Below are 19701 nucleotides of genomic sequence, written 5' to 3'. Positions count from 1 at the left end.
TCCTTCATTGGATGTCACAGAACAATCACGAGATTGATTTATTTTTTCCTATTTCAACCATCTTGTAAAATTGACAAGTGAACGACAGGAATAAGTCAAAGAGAAATATGTCAGCCGGAGAAGTAATCGAAAAAGCTACAACTTACTTACCCTTGTGCGAATTTCTGAGAAATTTCGAAATAGGAAGAGAGAAGAAGAAATATTTAATGATTGTATTAATAGAAAAATACGAAAAAATTAATCCTTTGTCTTACGATATTAGGTAACACTCGCGATATAGATAGTAATTTCGATTCATCAAAAATACATTTACATTTGTATTGAACAAAGTTTCATTTGAATTATAATTTTTATTTCAATTCGTTGGATTGAAAACTAATGAATAAAATTTTATATAATTTTAGAACATTTTATATATAATACAGAATCAACCATTACGATCGTTAATTCATTTAAGTAGCTAATAAAAAGGCTGAAAGGCAAGAGATTAAGCGGAAGTTGGTAGATTGTATGAGTCTGTCGATGAGACGGTGACCTTATCTGAGTCGAACAGACACCAATTATCGGCTTACCAGGAAGCACTGCTCACACTGCCTACCTGTAATTACCTCGAGCTTACTATGATTCGAGACCAAGACGGAATCCTTGCATGTGACTAGGCGATGTTACGCCAGCAACCTCTGCTTCAGCATTATGCACGTACTACGTTGTTTCGCGTGACGTTGTGACTGCGTGACTTCATTTATCTGCGTTCCCATGAGAGAATATACTTTGAAAAATCAAGATGAATTACAAATTATTGATAGTTACTTATTTTCAGTCATTTATTGACAATAAATATATTGGGACTCGACAAAATTCTTACTTAATACAATACAGAAGATAAAATATGCACTAACAATAATCAGCATCGATAAATAGTTAGTTCAATAGTTTCTTCTTTTATTGTTTTATTTATTGCTATACTAGGAATATCAAATGTTTTTATGACGAAATTTATGAAGTTTCATTTTCTACTTAACTGCTTTGCTTTAGCAGAGATTGAAAAACATTTTCTCGTTTGAATGAATTTCTTGTATTTCCAGTTCTTATTTTACTACTTTACTTTAACGACGATTTAAAGAATATGCTTGTCTCATCCTTGTCGCAATGATATTTTACGTTTCATTACCTTTATGTAATTTACAAAAGACGATATAGTAATAATATACGAAGTTTTCACATAATGCACGAAGAAGGCAGTACGCTTTACGAATATAGAAAAAGCAAATACGCCCGAGAAATGTGACAGAATATAAATGGAATTCTACTAATACGATACGTGACGATTTTTTATTATAACAAGGTGGATTCTGGCTTAAATATTATATGAGATTGTCGGAATTCTTTCCACACATTTCGTGTACTTATTTGCTGTATGCTAAGTAGAATAAGATCGAAAAATATTTTACATTTTTATTTCTCCATCTTTGGCTTTGTAATCGTGCGTCTTCCGCACGTAAAACAAAAAGTCAAACGTAAAAGTAAAAAATCAAAAATAATCATGTATTAACTGAATTTAGGATGAAAAATAGGTATTTCCTTTTCATCCTACTACGAAGAATTATCCTAATATGATTTAAAAACACGAAAGCTATTGAAAACGTCTTTTTTTGTTCGACGGATTTCTTATTTGCTTTGAAAAACGCGTCTAAAATGTCAAATATCGTTCGAATTTCGATGTCGCAGGAAATATATGTAATACCCGTGATTTTAATGGAGTGGGAACTAACCCAACTAGGTCCGGAAAGTGCTTTTTCCCTCGTGCTCTACATTTTGTACATAGAAAAGCCTAAAGAGAGTAGGGTGATCTAATGTAGGTATTTTCTCTCCTTTTTCTATTTTCTTTTTCTTTGTTTAATCAGCGATTCTGTGTTTCATTCGTTAGAAACAGCATGCCATTGATGGATCGATGTGACATGAAAATACCGATATTTAAATAAATCATACTTTCCAAGCCGAGCAAAAATTAAGCTCAAAAAAGGTTTCCCAGGGAATTTTGTAATACTTTTATTACTCGCAATATATTTTTTAAAAGTCAAGCAGAAAAGCTAGAAGCGCTCCCAACATTTTCATCAAAGTACAAAAAATGTGTAATATTTAAATCTTATAGTACAGGAAAAATAGAAATAAGAACATTTCAGAATACAATTAGCAGCAGCATTTTTCTATTTCCATGCTCATCGCTGCAGGTTGTAGGCTGCGTCTGACACGATACGGTACTATTCTACTTAAAATCGCGAGATTCGTAATTGCATCGTTCCGTTTGAACAGAATGTTCTTATTTGCATATTCTATTAATAACATAGAAGTTTTGTGATTTCTCTTCACATTATTAGGAAAATTAAACTATTTGATTAAAAAATACTCTCGTTACCTATTTACCATAGAACTATAGTAACCGACAAAAGTAGTCTAATACTTATCGAAAACTTTTCTAAATATATTACGCGTGTTATGTAAAATGTTTTGATTTCGATGATAAAATTAGAAGCTCTTTCAGCGTTTCCATCAATTTCCTTCAGATCCACCAACCAATAAACACGTCTCTCCGAATGGTACGTTACAAATTAAGTGGTGATCGTTCCCATGTCACTGGCATTGTTTCACATAGCTGGGGCAAAAATCTGTTGGCCATTAGGATAATTGAAAAGGAAAGCTCGATGAAGTACGGTCAAACGATCGCTCGCTCTCCGGCTTGTTCTCAATTATACCGAGTAGGACCACTCTCGGAATTAGATTTCCACGAGTAACGTGCAAGCGTTGGTCGTGTGACGCACTGCCCCTTCTGTCGTGCTTTACGGTGTTCCCTTGGTTTGAGGCAAAGGTCGTCTTAATCTTTGAACAGACTTGTCGAGACAGAGGAAGAGAGTGAGAGAGAGCGGGTGAAAGTTGGAGAGAGAGAGACTTTTCTCGGTGACTGCCTAGTTCATTAAAGTGCAATTAAACTCGCGTGAAACTTGCCGGAAACTGTTCGTGCAGCCGTCCGCGAATGCAAATCCTGTATCTTGCGAGACGTTGATTGACTGGTTATCAGAGCTTTGTAGTAATTACTAACTATATTTTTGTTTGTTGGATGCATATTGTCTGGTGTTGTTTGATGTAAATTTGTAAAGTAGACAAAGAGACAGTAATAAAGGAAAAAAGAATGAAGCAAATTTGTTTTATTTTAAAAAATGTTTTTCATTTTAATTTAATGCAGAAAGGTAGTAAGCTATAGTACTGGTCTAGAAAGGTCAGTAATATATTAATTAACGTGAGACAAAATGTAGTGAACCTAAGCTGTGAACTAAGCTGTTAAACTTTATGTCAATTTGGTATAAACTGGTTGCTCAACAGATAGTAGCTTGCCTGGATAAAGCTAGGCAATGATATTGATTTTCGGATTAAGCGTAATACGTATAAGGAACAACGAAGGTTTATTTAATTTCAGAAGGGATCGTAAGAATAAAGGATATCGAGTTTTCAATCCATGGCACTTTATTTATTATTTGTTCATTATTGAATGAAGTAAGGTTTTATTTATCAAATATGTTAACAATATACGCTAATATATACTTACTTTATGTACGAATGAATTACTAAGAAAACAAATAAATTTCGAAAAATTATTTATTACACAAGTTCACGTATATTCAGAAGAGAACAAAATTCCTTGCAATACAGATTACATCGAATAATTCCAATTTACGTTCCTTCGAATTACAGACCCAACAACAAGGGATTGAGAATAAAATCCCGGAGAGAGCGGTAGAATCAATACCGCATAAGACGACAAAAAACATAACGCCCAGGAAAAATAAATTGAACCTTCTCTTACACGATCTTCTATCCTTGAACGCTAACAAATGCTTCCACCAACGAGTCTCGATCCTCTTACCTACACCTTCCCTACGACCACGTAAACATCCCTTAAACTTCCGTATACATTGTGTCGATACAAGTCCACCGAGTCCTGTACCACTTAAACGCCACGTCGCTTTCTCCATATTCATGATCAGACTACTCTGTGTATCAAGTTTGTTGTCCATGTGAGACCGCCCCTAAAATTCGTTTGGAAGGCCACCAATCAGAAAGAAAAAATCTATCTTGCGTATTAACGCTATGACGATCGATGTCGTTATACTAATTACCAATATGAATGTTAACTATCAGCACGCGATATTCATTTGTATATATATTTTTGTATTTATTTGTTTATTCATTATAATAGAATTCTGCTGACTGAATCGCTTATCTAAGCGAACTTATCAAAGTGAACTCCTATTTTGTTAAAAATTTGTGAAATTGTATTATATGGTCCAATAATTTTCATATGGATAGAGTGAGTTTCAGTCAAAAAATACACACGGGTCATTAGAGGGTATGTACAGAAACTACGATTGCGGTAGTGTTCACTAAGTTAATTTTGAAAATCGCGCCCACGGAATTTTCAGCAAATGACACGAATCTGGGTTGCAGAGGAACGTTACGTTGAACGTCGAGTTGGTCGTCACGGAGAAAACAGTAACGAGAACACGATGCGTGTGACTCTGTCGAGATTCCAAGAACGGGAATTCATCTGTCGTGAAATTGTTATATGATGAGAAATGGGATTCTTAGATTGCAGTGCAATCACATCTGGAGAAACCACTCGGTCCTTTCGATCCTTTTTGCAGAAGTCGAGGTTTTGGATTGAGCTTTATAAAAAAATGAGCTATAAAAAAATCTTTGGGTAAATTGTCGAAGAAAGAAGGAAAAATTTTTTATTGTATGTTGGTTAATGTGAATTTTGCTTCTATTTTATATGTGTGTGTATATTTCATTGTAATATTTGAAATTAATTGGTTATTCTATGTGCTGAGAAACAAACTATATTTAACTTTCTTTCAACAACGTTTAATTATCAGAGAAACCTGTATTCGACAGATGTAACACAAATTGAAGTAATAAAAGATGTAATTAGTGTATCTTCGACCTTATTGCTTTTCTTCAACTTTCTAAATGAATAAAAAAAAACTCACAAGAAAGGTATTGAAAATTCTTTCTTCACGAATAGATCAACAGTAAGTTAGAATATATTTAGAGTACATTCGTTACTAAGCGACGGTACCGCCATTGTCCGCAAGTGTATAAAGTTATACAACTTTCTAGTTGCCACACTACTTTACATCGTATTCTACTTATCGTTACACGATTTTCTACTTTGGCTGATACGTTATTAATACGCTGAGTAGCAATACGTAATAGTGAAGACTAGCAACGCAAGAAATGATCGACGAACGTTTATTCGCGATGCTGCATAGCGACGCGAATGTTTGTTCAAAGAAACTGGGACATTACTCGGTATACTTTCTCCCTTAAGTGAAAAAGTAAGAAGTTGAGGCAAACGAAGATGGTAAAGTCCTATTCGCTCAAAGAAATAGAGGACAAAAGAGAATGTAGTTTGCGAAAACGTCACTTTAAGGTAAATGTTCAATTTCCAGTATGAAAATTCATATTTATACTACATCTGAAAAATTCTGAAGTGCTTGAATTCTTTCAATTCAGTCGTACCTTCATTTTGCACCTAATATTAATCAATCTCGCTGTTTTCTTTAATTTCTGCATTAAATGTCCATTCGAGCGTAGAATCTATCCGAATTTCTCAAATGTCTTTCTATAAAAGAAATTCGTAGTGAATAAGTGCCTTTCGATCTCGCCAAATACACAACGGAGTATATCGACTGTTAAAACTGCTACATATGTGAAATTTAATGCTATTACACGTAATATTATCCAATATAGCAACTTCTCTCAACCGAACCGTAGGAACTTTACTAACTTCACAGACTGTCAAATGAAAAAAAAAAATTACCTGAGTTACCATCTATTTCTGTCCGAAACGAGGGGCCGCGGTTTTTCACGGGTTCCGTAACAATCGGAATTCCAGCTGGGGGAAGACGAGAAGTTGCTTTTTCGGCGTGAACACTGTGGATAATCGGGGCAGAGAACCTCGGCTTGAAGTGGAAACTTTTTCTCTCCACTGGATTCCGAAAACAATCGTAGTTGCAACTAGAAACGAGTCGCAACTAGTCGCATTTTTTGCCTCCCGTTCCTGCGGGATCCAAAACAATCGGACACTCCCGATCGAAAATGCGAAATTTTTCCAGAGTGGTGCAGCTTGAAACGTTCACTGTCCTGTGGAAAAGAATGAAACAATCGCGTCTTTCGACCGGAAATATCGATCCAACCTTTCCTAGGGCGCGATAAGCTTTGAGCAATATACTTATTTCGTTCCACAACAAAAATCAGTTTCTTTCGCTAATCTGTGTAGTGGAATATCAAAAGACATTTTAAATCTATAAGAATTCTCCACTTTAAGATAAATACTTTAGTCCTTTTAGCACGATTGCTACTCATTCTACCTATTAAAAAGATTCAAAGATACACGAAAGCGAATATAGAGACGTAAGCGTAAATGAGAAGGAAAGCGACGTCGGTTTTTCATAGATTGTTTCGGTGGTCTCGTTCGCGATCCAAAGAGGACGACGACTGAGGTGGCGTATCGGGTGGATGGAAGAAAAATGGTTAAGAAGCGGAAAGAACGAAACGGGATACTACGGACAAAAGGAAAAGAGAAAAAGTATACGTTCCTCTAGTTGGCTAGCGAAGCATAAGCATGAAAAGCAGAAGGATCCTGAGGAAGCATGAAGCGTAGCCCGAGCGAGACAAAGAGCACAAAGGGAAAAACGAGCGGTGGCGAGGACCAGCCGATCGAAGCAACGGTGAATAACGTGAGGAATTCGCGAGATGATACCCAGGACTTTCCTATTTTGTAATGGCCGAGCGTGCCGCTAACGTAATATCATGCTTTGTGCTCGCTGAAATTTATAGAAAATGCTTGCTCGTGGTCGCGAACGTTAAAATCTGCGTTGCTGGCATATAACGTGTCTGTTTCGAGTGTGATATAATTTAAAACGAATAATTTTTTAGGAAAATGCAAAATACCAAAGAATCTTTGAATATAAAAATTATGCGCCGAATATCTCTTAGTTATATAGAAGTTATATAGAAGTACAGTAGCTTCTTCATACAATGGATAATTGACCGTTTAAATATTCTTGCGATCTCTGCGAAATGCAAGTATTCGAATATTTCCCTGACCTATTGTATATTAAGGAAAGAAAAATATGACGTTCTAGAGAATACCAGACTTAACATTATTAATTTGGCTGCTTCATACGTTTAATTAAATAACTAGTTGTTTGCTAACTTTAATACTCTTACTACACTTTCATACGTTACGTCAAACATTAATTTTTCTTCTCCTCGCTTTTAAACTTGGCAAGAAACGTTTCTCGTTCCGCAAGTATTGTTTTATCTTCGTATTTCACTTTAAGCTCTATTTTCTTCATGGTTGGTATGCCTTTAATTTGTAATTCGTGAATATGCAATTCCGCATTTACAGTCCTTTATTCTCAAACAGTCTTATTATCTCGACCTTAATGAAGACAGAGAATCCAACGAATAGGTTTTCACCTCCACATCATTTTTTAAAATCCATTTGCCTCCTCTGAAGGAAAATAATTTTTTTATTCTATTTATTTTACAAGTTTTAACAAATCCTTTGTTAAAAGCTTTTTAAAAATAAATAATTATTGCTTTTATTAGAGCGGCGGCTAGACATTTTCAGAATTGTCTCTTTTTTACTCTGAAAGATATATAATATAATTGGAAAACGTCACGTGAATTCAAAATTATGAACAATATTAATTACATATATAGGATTCTTTTTTAATTTATATAAATTTTTCTTCTTTTCACATTCCAACCTCACAAACTTTTGCTTTTTATAATATATTATATTATAACCAAATACGATCTTTCCAACGAAGCATTTTGACTCGTAAATGTTGAGTTTTAAATAGAGGACTATATACGAACTTTTTTCTTACCTTGATATATTTCTAAGAAAATATCATTATATTAGATCTTCAATTTCGATCAACAACGTAAATGTCTTTAAGTTGCTTTCTCTTCAGTATTCTCGTATGAATAGAAGCGACCCCTATAAAGACGCCATTATACACAAACAATACGAATAATTACCTAAGCGGAAGACAAATGCTCGAAGATGGCCTGATATATGTTCGATCGCGAAGAATAAAGGTTTCATCAAACGGAAGAGGGAATGGACAAAGACTGAGCAAAAAGAAGAAATTTTCGGGTGAAATGCGTAGCGTATGTTTATTCTCGAAATACGAAAGGAAAACGTGGGGAAAATAAGAAATTCCGTCGAGTGCACGGAGTCACGAAGGTTTTAGTGTCTGGAGTAGATATACAGGGTGTTTCAAATATACAGTTCAATTGAACAGTGACTGGCGAAAAATATAGTTATGAATAGCGTAATTGCTAAGAATTATATAAAAAATTAAATGAGGAAGAAACTTTTTACATTCAATATAGCATTTGTTTTAGATCAAGCAATAAGGATTAATGGTTCATATAAAAGTCATTTTAAAAAATAAGTAAATGAAAGGGAAACTTTTGAATAAAGATTCTATAGAATATCACAAAATTCTGTATTCAATGAGTAAAATTAGTAAAATTATATCACCGTAAACTGGTTTCCAAGATTTCAAGAAAATTTCTAAAAGGAGAAATTGAAATCGTTCTCGCCGTTTTCTGCGCGATTGTAGGAAGAAACGAGGTGAAATTACGAGGAGGAAATGTCAAAGCAATCCTTGAAGATATACTTATATCTAATGATTAACGTAATACCCGAAAATTGTTGAAGCACATAATCGAATATCATATGAAACGACGATATACCTAAATGGCGATAACAAAATTTCGAGGGAAGCGAAATTAAACCCGTACAATCGAAGCTTACCATGACTTCGACAAGAATAGCAGTTGTTAGCGAGCATAGTTGAACGGTGGGAAGAATGTAGTTAGATTCCAGCTAGCGTATACAGTTATTAATCAAGAATGTATTCACTCAACAAGAATGCAGTTAGTCGTTGATGAATAGAGTTAGTCGCCGTAGAAAGTAGTCTTGAATACTGTATACCGATGAAATTCCAATCGAATGTATTCCAGTTGTGAAAAACAACGAAGACAGGGACATTCGTGTTGGTCGATATTGCGACGTGAATATAATGTATAGGAGCGTAATGGTATCGTTCATCGGTGAAAATAAATTCAGGTGTCAGGGAATACAAATACGTACGAGAACAGAGGCAGTCACGAACAGGGATTCTGTCAAATAGCGTAGTCAATACCAACGTCAGCAAGATCGCATTCAGTCGTCAGGGAACGTAGCAAATGTAAAAAGGTACAGTCTGCGTCAGCAAGAACTGTTGGATGCCATCGAAATTGCGATCAATCATGCATATGTACAAACACGTATTCAAAACACGCTCGTATGTACAAAGTTGCACTATGGTATCCTGTATTTTGTATGAAAGCAGGATACCACTGATTTCCGCAAAGAACAAAAAAGGCTTCTATTCATTAATATCGAATGGAATTCAGAGAGAAATATCGATCGTACGCTTCATAATCATTTCATTTACTATTTTGGGTGTTTTTGCCGATATTAAAAAGTATCGTTTCAATGTTCGCATGTGGGTAAATCTTAAGGAACTGTTTCAGTCCAATCGCCTACGAAACTACGAATCTTTACATTAGAACACAAATATAAATAACACGAATTCAAATTCTTCTGAAATTCGTCTTCCATTTGGTTATACAATTTGGTATAATTCCATCATCCACACGACTATTATTTCTCAGAACTGAAAGATTGCTCCACGAGGCATAAAGACGTCCGTTACGCAACTTTCCAGTCAAACATCGTTTCGCCGCACCGCAGCCTACACGTCGAACCAGTCCGACGATATTAATTCCTCTCGATGCGAGAGCATCGAACGTCTCGCCGTAGTAGATCGAGCGTAGCACCCGATTCGCGTGCGTGTACCCCTTGCAGAATCGCGAAACAGAGAGAGTGAAGCAAGTCTGTGAGAAGAGAAGTAAGGAAAGGAGCCACGAAGGCGGAGAAGAATAAGGCCGACACGCTATCGTCGCTGCTTCCAGTCACAGGCGAACGAGAAACAGAGACAAAGAGAAAGAACGGCAGCGGCAAGAAAGATGGACGTACTGAGAGTTGGTGGAAAATGGAGCGGGACAGTGGAAAATCCTGAAGAGAAAGAGAGATGGCAACAAAGGTGGAAAAGGGAAGGATAGCTAGAACGCGAGAGGCAGAGAGATCGGGAGGGAGTTGGTGGATTTTGTGAGCATAGAGGGGTCGGGGGTGGCGCCGCGGGCCGCGCCGTCGCCCAGCATCCCTCGTTTCCACCCGCCCACCCTCGCGAAGGCGCACCCTCACGCCGAGAGTATCTGCTAGTCATACGCTGGCCCGTTGCGAGCCCGCCGATATACCGTGCCTCTGTCGCTCGCTTTGCTCGCCTACGTGCACGCTTTCCTCGTTATATCGTGATTACTGCGTGTCGCGTTGACCCAGTTAAAGCGCGCGTATGGTTGGTATCGCGGTTGTCTCTCGACGCGTGTGCGTTTTCGCGAAAAATTTCTAGAGAGTTATTACCCGAAAAAACAATATCATCATTTAACTTTTTTCCTGCTGCAGCGGAAGGAACAGTGGTCGAAGAGTGAGTTTGCATAAGGCGTTTAGCCGAGACTGACGCGGATAGTTGTCGCGTAAGTTTGTCGTGCTCGATCGGCGACCGGTGGAGAACGAGAAACACGAGTGGCTCGTGCACCGGAGGGAAGCGAACGCGAGGGCCATCGGCGCAACGACACACCAAAGAATTCTCCTCGAGCCACTCTTACCCACATGGTCTGTGTTTTGCTTCACCACCCTCCTCGTCACTCCTACGTGGCTCCCTCTCTACTATTCACACGAGCAAGACTAGCTCGCGTGTGACAAGGACACGCGAACATCACCTGGTCTCCTTCGTTGAGAGAGAGATAGTTGGTTGGTCCTGCGGTGTGTATATTTTTCGAGTGCACGCGCCTCATTGAAGGTTGCAGGTTCCTCGAAGTGTGCTGCTGGTACTTAGTTCTACCCACGGGCTAGTGTTATGCGTACCGATGACTGTGCGAAGTTGCCTTCGTTATATATGAGACGCGTATGTCGATGTAGTCACGTTGGAATTATCGAAAACATCGTGCTTCTGGTATCGCCGTGGTAATAAGTTGCTGCTATCATCTATAGGACCCTTCAACGTCGACGTTTGGATCGTAAACACTCATCGTGTTTGTAACGTTCGATTATTACGCGAAGGTACCAAGATCTATCGGTTACGTTTAGCCTGCACGTTTCCAACATCGAAGGTGCATCATAGACGAAGCTGAACTAAGAAAGTGGCACATTGTCAACGAGGCTACTAGTTTCTGATCGTGGCGGATAGTTCACGGGAAACTTACTGGTATGTTGGTGTCACAGTTGTAGGTGATTGATAATAGAGGAGAGTTTAGAACAGGGCAACGGAGGGTAGAATAGAACAGCAGGATACAGGGGACGTTGATGCGGATACAACAGCATTTCCATTCCCCGGTGGACTAATCTGTTCCGCGTCTCGGAGGAAACGATAATCGATACGATGGAAACGTTCATGATAATAGGTATCTGCTTCCTGTGCTACGAGATGTGCAACTTTATCAGACGTCACGCCATACCGCAAACGCCGGAGCCTCGCCGCTCGAACCAAGCTTCTGCAACACCATCCACGATATTTTCGATTTCCCGCAGGTTGCAGAATCGTCCAGGTGAGCACCAGCATTAAGTCTCAGGATGATCCTTGTCTGTATCTCCTTTCCTTTTACCAAACTCATTATTCGCGTGTGTTACTTGGAAGAAACAGCAACGCGTGAGATAAAAGTAGTGGAAGATCTTGAAGAAAGCCCTTGAAATTCAAAAAACAGCAACAACGATCGTAATCTACCTCTTGTTAGAGGTTCGAAGTTATTTAAATAAATTCTTGACATTCGGATGGTGAGATATCATAAACGAACTATTTACAGGAGAAGATTCTGAATCAAAGCAAGAAACATCCTTAACGATTTCGAGTTACGGCCAGTTGTCAGAGAAAATTTAAACAAATTCTCGTGGTTCATTTATACGGACATTTACACGGTTCATGATGGTCGCGTGATCTTAATAAAGCGTAGAGAATTTGTCACACCCGAACTGTGACGGGACGTCGTGATCTTGGAGAACGGGGCTAATCCGAACCGAAGGACGGAGCGGAATTCGCACTCCCCTGACAAATGTACTTGGACATGATGGAGCGCATTCCGCGTTCAATCGATAGAGAGACGACATAAACGTGCGACGATTGTTCTCTAGCTCCGTTTATCGCGATCAATGAGATTCCGATCAATCGAACCGAAGAAACCTTCGTGTCAGTTATCTGTTTGGAGGATCGAAACTCTGTGTGCGGGGTGTCGAATTGCTTGTTAAAATGCGTGCTTGCGCGGAGTCGAATGAAACCTTTGAACTGCGTGGACAACGAGAATTCTCTTATTGCGAGTGTTTCTCGAACTGACAGAATCCGGATATACCTTCCACGAGAAACAAATTTCATTGGTTTACCGTCGAACGGATATTGTGGAAGGTGGAAGAATTTCGGTTGATTCACTGGGAACTCGCGATTTCACTGGCTGTCTTGGAGGAGTAAATTCGGAGAAACAACTTCCTTTACACTAGGATAGGTACTGCTTGGTTCCAGCCGATTATATAAAGATGCAGCACACGTCAACGATCCGTGAAAACATAAGGAATCAGAACCAGAGTTTGGGAAACACGGAATCGAAAATGTTCTACGTTTAGTCGGTCCCGTACTGCGCTGACTTCAAATAGCCGTTTGTTATCGAATGTTTCGATATTGATTGGAAGTTATCAACGATGATGTTAATGTGATCGATTGATCTGTTGAGGATTTCAGAAAATGACAGATTAGTTCAGATGTATGAAGTTATATCGATGGTATATACGTATGTCTATAGTTCTGAGTGTATCTGTTACATGTTAAGAGAAAAATAATTGTCGAAAGATATTCTGCTGATTGGAGTTTGAAGAGGAGGAAGAGGTTGGAACGTGCTCGTTGACGAGCGGCTGTTGATCAAGTTCAGGTTGAACGAAGAAGATACGACAGACAGAATCACGAAAATTGAAGAGAGATGGACTCGTTAGAGCGACTGATAAGCTCCGGATCGCACCAGCCAGCCCTGACGGCCGCCACGAGGTCGCAAAACGCCTTCGTGCAGGCCAACCTTTGTTCCGTGATCGGCCGGAAGGGTCGTCACTTGACTGGCACGTTTTGCTTAACGGGAGACACGATGGAGGGCATAATACAGTGTCTGGTGTTCCTGAAAGCATTCTCGGTAAGAGGATCTATTGTTTCTCTAGTTTCTCCGTTGTTTAGCGTTGTTTGAATCTTCATGTAGGAGTAAGATAGTTTTCTACTTGATAGTTTTAAAAATTCAGATGTTAAGTCATTGTTTATGTAGTTAAAAATTCGAATTTTGTTTATTGGAAATTTAATAATAATTGTTTTAGGTTCGACAGACCATAGTTTGCAATTATTGTGTGTTGAAAATATAATAGATATTAATTATTATTGTCGGGAACTACACTGAATATTTTGTGGACCTTTGATCATTAAAGCCCTATAAACAATATAGGGTTATAAACAATATTCTAAATTCTGTCTATCAAGAAACTAAAGACAATATTTCAGTTGATTTACATCTTGACAAAAGTATCCTATTCGTATAAAATGCGGCAGAGAATGTCAAAAAGTCGAGAAGTCCTTGGAAAGTTTCTGTGATGCGAATAGCTCGGCTTGTTCGAAAGAAAAGGATGTCGATTTGCAGGCAACGTTTGCGGAATACCGAATACTGATACTCCAGAAAGCTAGCTGTCTATTTAACGAGCGTACATGCAGACAAGGAACAATGTCGAAATTGTTTAACCGGATATTCGAGAGACGTCTGCTTGGAGAGAGAGAGAGAGAGAGAGAGAGAGAGAATGAGAGAGAGAGAGAGAGAGAGAGAGTATGTACGAGTGAAAGCAATAATGACAGCAATACATGCCGCAAACGCGCAGCTAATACACGTATACTACTGCTCAGAAGTATATGGACGTATAGTTGTTTATTTTTAACACAATTTGAATTAATTAAAAGTTATTCAAAGTCAAAAACTTCCAACATTTATGCAAACAGTGATATTTGAATAATAATATACACAATGGCTACGATAAGTATTGGTATACACCATTGAATTTATCATATCGTTTGCATACTAACTAATTATAGGTTCAAATAAAGTGGCTCCAGAAAATGCTTATCATTGAAAACGTTTATATATGTATTGTATGTGTTGTATGAAACATTTTGAAATTTCATTATCATTGTAACGAAAGATGACTGTCATGACTGTATGAAACTTAAATCTAATCTAAAAGTGTATATAGGAGTTTATACATATGGAAGTATTGGTCAAAATTTTTATACTCTCACTGGTACTTGGTACTTAGTTATTAGTAACGGTATATGATTTATGTTATATATGTATATGTATATGTATACTTTGATTCGAAAAGAGTTTCCAATACTTTTCTACTGGAAAGTAGGATTAAATTTTGGTTCGTTCAAAGAGGCTTTAGTTTGTACCTCTGTTTTAACAGGATTTGTATCTGTTTCATACAGTAGGATATTATTGCTTTTCTGAATTGGTTGACACTTCTCTTTCATTTTATAAAACTTACTCACTTTGATTACATCCTTGCGATTTTCAAAATTTTGTTAGATTTGGTATTATTTCCTAGTATCCCGTTGATCGAGTGTTTTTTAATATCTTATACGATCTAATATCTTAGCATTTATTACCTAATCTTTAATTATTTCAGGAATCTACAGAAAGATGGACGGTATCTAAGCCTATCATAATATTATACATGGTCCTGAAAAAGGACACAGCAAATACTACGTAAAACACTATACATTTCAAACTCGACTTTGAATGCGTTCCAAATTGAACTTCAAAAATCTGCAAAGCACCGTACCAAAACCTCTTCTCTCTGCAGAAGCAGACTTTCAAAATTGCTGCTCGAAGTCTCATAACAGCGTTCAACGACTTCCAATATGTAATCGTGCTCCTTATTTTCAAACACTACTACCAAACTCAAGCGTATCGCACTAGGATGCACATAACATCACGCTCGGCCGGTTAAATTCAATCGAACGAAACAGCACCCGGTCTGAACGAACCCCAAAAACATCCTCGATCTAATACACCATCAAAGGATGCCTCGATGCACTGTTTTGCACGGAACGTGTGCACACATTCGCCGACAAAGGCGAATCTTCTTCTTCGTACTCTACAAAGATCGACCGGACTTTTCGTTTGCGAGACACTTCAATCTCCTGCCCTTTGAAGGTCTTCTCTCCCAGCGTTTGATATCTCGAAACGACTTACCTTTACTTGCTTCTTACGCGAGGATAATGCACGGGCGAGCTTCTTTTCGTTGACAAAACCAATTGTCCCCGAAATGAAGACAAATCGAACCTCGAGAACTCGCGATTGATATCCACGAAAAACGCATCGTTTTCCTATCGTCAACGTGCAAACCACTCGAACAAATCGCCGACGTCAAATCGTCGATAATGAGAATTCGGTGGCGCACAGAATTATTCGGGAAAGTGGTGGGAACGACGTTCGATAGGGATAAGGTGATCCAGGGTGAAAAGAGAAGAATCTGGGCACTAGCGATGGAATTAAACCATTCGCACGCATTTACTTCGTATCTCCTGCAGGTAATCATGTAGATGACAGTCGTGTCTCATTATTAGACTGGGAATTTTTATGCATTTAAAATGTATAAAATATTCACATGGAACAAATTCCTATCTCGATTCCAGTTTTTTAGTTCTATTCATAAAAATATGAAATCGCATAAAGATTCGCGGTCTACTCGTTACACCGCTAATGAAATTTCAAAGTGACTTATATAATACGTATAATATATGCGTAAACATTATGCTACGTGTTCCAATATTTTCATAAACCACTGTATAATTTCCATTTTTCCAACAGCTCCTCAATTGAAGAGGTGAAACATAAATTCTTATGAGTAATAATCAAATCTTCCAAAGTGGAACTTTCATACTAGACTTGAATTTGTGAGTACATATTGAACTTGATCCCATTCCAGTGTTTCCGTTTCTCTACGAAAGAAATTTTCTATTTGCGCTTCCTGTCTCCGATCCCAGAACCAACTGGGTCAAAGAATTTTAATCGCTTCGGCCCGATGCAAATTGCGCGCGATCTTTTGCGCGGAATAATTCTCGACCGAAAGCTAGCCGAACTAATTTCATCGGATAACGGATCAGAACCAGGCTTCTCCTGGGAATCCCTGGTACCGGAAACCGCGCACCGATTCTCGCGTTCTTTCGTTTATGCTCGCGGCAATTATTTTCGCTCGCGATAAACGGTTGGAACACTTGCGGGTGAATGGATTTGCAGTTAATTGCTAGATGGTTTTTTTGTTAAATTTGAATGTTGTTTGTCGATTTCGATGACTTGTATAATGAACGGCGAATGAAGAATCGATCCGAATGACGAAGGGAATTAACTGTTGGTTAAGTTAAGTGATTTTGTCGAATTTATAACGTTATTTCTTAGTACTTTCTAAAAAGGGTAGATTTTATGGTTGATAATTAACATATCGTTGACCGACTAAAAGCATACCCATTTTTGTACACAGAGCAATTTAATTATTGAAGTATAGAATTGTGGAAATCATTATAACAGTAATGGGTAATGTGTGTTAAATGATTTAGAAATTTAATTTTATTATAACGTGATGGCACACGTTAATATTTGCATAGTATAGGTAGTCAGTCATGTATTAGAAATCTAAATTTTGTTAAAGATTCATTGCCATTTAGTTGATTTTTGGAAAGTATCACTGTCTAATATTATCGTCTAGTTCAATTACTGATTAATAATCTACTCATTATAAATTATATATTATTATATAGTCATTATAAATTTAAGTGTATTAGTTTATAGATATTTTATAGTCCTTAGAAATGCATTTAATATTTTATATTTCTACTATTAACCAGTTGTAATTTTACCTATAATCAACGGCCGTATTTATATCACGAACGGTTTAATTGGAGTCGATAATGATTATTACTTGGATATATTACGAATGAAAATTAGATATTGATCATCAGTCAACGTCACAATAATATCCACATAAATTTCGAGGATTGTAATGTTGCCAATATTATTCTCTGTTAATTTTCTAAATTGTTTGATTTCGATCGAACAGTGACGATTATATATACGCACGAATCTAGAATTCTATATTTTGTGTAGTCAATGATAATATAAATTTAAATAATTTTATTAAAATTCGGAACAAAATAAAAATGTTATATGTTAAAATATTCTTCATCATAATCAAAAAGTCATCTGATCTATACATGGGATCCTAAGGTGGAAACTAAATCTTTGTGGAAACAGGAATGCTCAGTGGAAGCTTGAAATATGGATATTACAGCTGAGAAGTTTTTAGCGTTGAGTCAAACATATCATAGCAAATTTCTCTTAAAAGGCTGACACGGACGAAAGGCGTAGAGAGGGGCACGATTTTTAAACACTTTCTTCGACGCTCTGGTTCTAACTCGTTAACTTTTCGATTCTCACTTTGCAACGCTTTAAAGTCTGATTGCACACTTCTTGGCTTTTTCACGACTTTTCATAACTTTACTGTGCAACTATGATAAATATATATGTTGGTCCTTCAAAATTACACCTTACTTCTTGGTTGACGTTATTCACTATATCTTTCCTAGATGGTCGTTGCAATAAATATGACAGAATGTACACATGAACATTGAACTGTTTCGTATAATTAATTATAATGTAACACACGTAAGTTACTGATTACCCGTTATACATATAAGCGCGTATAATCGGATGCAAGTGAACAGAAACTAATTCTTTATGTAAAAATAAATCAAAAGTGTGAAATAAATATTTTCGCTTGATTCTGCGCAATTGCTATCGAAGGAACTCGATGTACTTCATGAGCAAGAATACATTATGTATCAAGACGTATGATGCGAATGAGAAAACATCTCAAAATGACGATAGTCGTGAAACGCATTTGATTTGTACCAAATACTGATAGATATTTTAATTCGCATAACCGATACTATATGTTGAAAATTAATTCAATTAATCTGATATCAAATTAACAATTCTATATCTATAATTACGAAAAACATTCGACTAGAATCGCTAAATAATAAAAATAAAGAACCCTGTAAGAATCCATTCGATCTTCGCTCTTCAGTTCCTGAAAAACCTAATCTCAAAGTTCCATTTATCACGAGACCTGGCTTAACACGACGGTGAAGCTTCCTCGGAAGAATCTCCGGTGTTTTCATCGAGGGCCTTTAAAACATATAGCCGTGGTACATGTATTTTGTAGTCTATCCGTGAGCGACGTCGTTGACGATGGTCGCGTTCCTCCTCGGTCGAGTGGCTGGCATTCTTCGTTTCCTTCGCGCGGCCGTGACGAAGGGTGCGACGAAGGTGACGATAACATCTCGACGAGAGGAGGCTGCCTATGAATTTTTATCCGTTCTGGCCGTAGGCTACGGCCGGCTGAAACGAACGAATCGCGATGGCCCCCTATCAAGAAAAAACCACTTACCCCGGCGAGCTCGTTTGACGATCAAAGTTATTGGCGTGGTGACGTAACGAGGGTCGGATGCGAGTCTCAATGGAGGTTTGAGATGATGCAGCGAAAGTCGAACCTGTATTTTGATGGCAAAACATTTTGTGCTGCGGAAAAATTAACGCGTTTATAATCGACGACATTATTAAGTTTTTATGTTAAAATGAAAGCTGAGGGAAAATTAACACACAAAGAGAACAGTAAGATTCGTACACAATAATGTACTGACTAATAATGTTACTAAATCGACAAGTTACAAATTAATAATTTGTAAAATTCGATTTGTTTTGTTACTAAACTTGCTACTGTTACGTAAAAGAATTTATAGAACTTGATTGCTTGTAATTTGCGATTTGTAAGAATATTAGTCAATTGTACAAGAACGTCCTAATCTTTGGCGTTAAATTTCATGTACATTCATACACAGTATCATCCCCTCGTGAATCTTTATTACTACGCAGTTTTATGAAAAAAATTTGAAAAATTTTATGAACGTAACTTTGCTTATTTATGGAGAGTTTGTCGATAATTATGGATCACCGATAATTCAGAATGCACTAAATGCATTAAATTACATCCGATCGTAGACTTTCCAAACGAGTATCTCTCGTCAATCAAGGGAGTCCGCCCGCAATATTGAGTTATGAAGTTTCCACCGAACCGAAGTTCTAATATCGTAAAGTAAATTTTTCTTGAAATCCTTCCGTCGCTGCTCTTGTCCTCCCCCCCCCTCTCTATCTATCTCTCTCATCACTCTGTTACGTGCAAGTTCGTATTAATAAAGTTCCCGTTAAAGGGTCGACTGCAGGTGGTTTCGTGGTTTAACGTCGAAGAGGTATTAACGTTCATCTGGATGCAAGATGGATGAATTGTGAGATGGTTTTTGAAATACTGACGTCTGCGAATTTTTGTTTGAA

The 19701-nt window shown here is 37.5% G+C and overlaps 1 protein-coding gene across 18 annotated transcripts in view; it reads left to right on the top strand.

Moving 5' to 3' along the window:
* LOC126915820 (neurobeachin) overlaps positions 1 to 19701 on the top strand; it is a 413960-nt gene that overhangs the window by 166668 nt on the left and 227591 nt on the right. For 3 of the 18 annotated variants that reach the window (XM_050720866.1, XM_050720872.1, XM_050720857.1), the window contains exon 1: positions 10403 to 13407. The exons of the other annotated variants lie outside the window; for them this stretch is intronic. In XM_050720866.1, the coding sequence (XP_050576823.1) occupies positions 13204 to 13407 (204 nt within the window). In that variant the 5' untranslated portion in view covers positions 10403 to 13203. Of the gene's footprint in view, positions 1 to 10402; positions 13408 to 19701 lie in introns of those variants that run through there. 18 annotated transcript variants of the gene reach the window in all.

The sequence above is a fragment of the Bombus affinis genome, chromosome 4 (assembly GCF_024516045.1).
Source record: "Bombus affinis isolate iyBomAffi1 chromosome 4, iyBomAffi1.2, whole genome shotgun sequence".
In the NCBI taxonomy this organism is placed as follows: domain Eukaryota; kingdom Metazoa; phylum Arthropoda; class Insecta; order Hymenoptera; family Apidae; genus Bombus; species Bombus affinis.
The sequence above is the reverse complement of the archived record's forward strand: the minus strand, read 5'-3'. Positions and strand labels throughout refer to the sequence as shown.